This window comes from Austrofundulus limnaeus, unplaced genomic scaffold, assembly GCF_001266775.1.
Source record: "Austrofundulus limnaeus strain Quisiro unplaced genomic scaffold, Austrofundulus_limnaeus-1.0 Scaffold664, whole genome shotgun sequence".
In the NCBI taxonomy this organism is placed as follows: Eukaryota; Metazoa; Chordata; class Actinopteri; order Cyprinodontiformes; family Rivulidae; genus Austrofundulus; species Austrofundulus limnaeus.
The window spans coordinates 241,729-243,548 of NW_013953066.1; the positions used below are offsets into that span (position 1 = coordinate 241,729).

Below are 1,820 nucleotides of genomic sequence, written 5' to 3' on the forward strand. Positions count from 1 at the left end.
GACCCTCACTATTCGTTTGGGCCTGCCAGGTCTGACCGGCTTCCTCCCCCACCACCGGAGCCACCTCACTACCAGGTAGTGGTCAGTTGACAGTTCCGCCCCTCTCTTCACCCGAGTGTCCAAGACATACATGTGGCTGCAGATCCAATGAAACGACGACAAAATCGATCATCGAACTGCGGCCTAGGGTGTCCTGGTGCCAAGTGCACATATGGACACCCTTATGCCTGAACATGGTGTTCGTGATGGACAATCCGTGACGAGCACAGAAGTCCAACAACAGCAGTTGTTGTTGTTGTTGGTCTGGGACTAACTGGGTCAAAAACTGTTTTCTTTAGACTCACCCGGAAAAGTTTATGGAGTCGGAATGTAGCCGAACAGAACACGAACCGGATCAGCAGCAGCCGCAGGAACTCGTCACCAAAAAACTGCAAAAAGGCCTGATCTGCAGAGACAAGTCCAAGTCAAAAGTCTCAGGACAGACCTGGAAGTACGAGTCAAGAGTCTCAGGACAGACCAGGTGTCCTGAGACTTTTGACTCACACACAGAGACCAGTCTCATCTGGTATTTCAGGTCATTTGGACTCTTTGCATTTGTGGAATGTATAAATGAGGAACAGGTGCGTACCGATGGTCCGGGAGCGAGTGATCATCTGCCCAATGTCCCGGAAGACTTTACGGAGGAACTCCTGGGCCTGGTCCCAGAGACCTTGTCCAACGGTGCTCAGACCACAGATGGAGGAGAACGCCAGCAGAGGACTGTAGAGGAAGAGAGTGAAGAGACTCCCCCGCTGAGACGGGTCTGAACCGGAGGACAGAGACAGAGACAGGGACAGGGACGGATCAGCGGTTTCAACAGAACTCGCTGGTCTCAGGAGGTCCTGAGGAGATGACCCACCTGGAACACTCTTAGGATAAACTGTAGGTGACAGCAGACACACCAGAGGCTGACCAAACAGGTTTGTGAAGTTCTGTTCAAGAAAAGACAGAAAACATCAAATATTCCTCAAACACAGACCAGGACTGGACCAGGACTGGACCAGGACTGGACCAGGACTGGACCAGGACTGGACCAGGACTGGACCAGGACTGGACCAGGACTGGACCAGCACCAGGTCTGACAGCGGGGACGGACCTTATACGCTGCGCTGTTTGAAGAGTCCACGACGACAAAAAGAGGCTTCCTGGTAAAAGGAAACAGATCTCCTGGATGAAGGCTGCAACGTTAAAGAGAACAGAACCTTCAGAACCTTCAGAACCTTCAGAACCGGGCCAGTTTACAGTGGTGGTCTGAGAGCAGCACCAGCAGCCTCACCAGTGCATCTCCTTCTGGGCCTGGTTCCTCTTCTGCACCGTCTCCCCGTTCACCACGTCCCGGTTGGTGTTGGTCAGAACCCCTCCAAAGTCATACGGGCCCACTGGAACCAGAACACAAGCAGGGACCATGAGTCTGARCCCGGTTCTGGTTCCACCACACTTGTCACGCCTCATTTTGAAAGCTCATGTCTGAGCGGGACCAGGTGGGTTCTGTCTGACGTATGCTCGGTCAGAGGGACCCRTTTGGACCTGTTCTAGAACTGTTTKACTTGAACACATCCTGTTATAACACAATGCTTTTATTTTGAAAGGACCTGAAATACTTGACCTTCATAATCTGAGTGTCCAGCAGGAAAAACTCCTGTAGCTGATAAATACACCAGCAGGACGCTGTTGGCAGGTAACTCCTGAAAACATCAACAACCAAACATTAAATCTGAAACATCATCAGACAAACAGCTGATAAACAAAAACAAGTTTAATATAAACAAAAACAAGTTTAA

At 50.8% G+C, this 1,820-nt stretch overlaps 1 protein-coding gene across 1 annotated transcript in view; it reads right to left on the reverse strand.

Annotated features, from left to right (window-relative positions):
• The window catches only part of scai (suppressor of cancer cell invasion), a gene marked incomplete in the record, with an annotated part of 42,437 nt that overhangs the window by 2,269 nt on the left and 38,348 nt on the right, over positions 1-1,820 (reverse strand). The window contains 6 exon segments of the mRNA XM_014027577.1: positions 345-445; positions 629-802; positions 899-971; positions 1,136-1,217; positions 1,316-1,418; positions 1,646-1,724. Coding sequence (XP_013883031.1) covers positions 345-445; positions 629-802; positions 899-971; positions 1,136-1,217; positions 1,316-1,418; positions 1,646-1,724 — 612 coding nt within the window.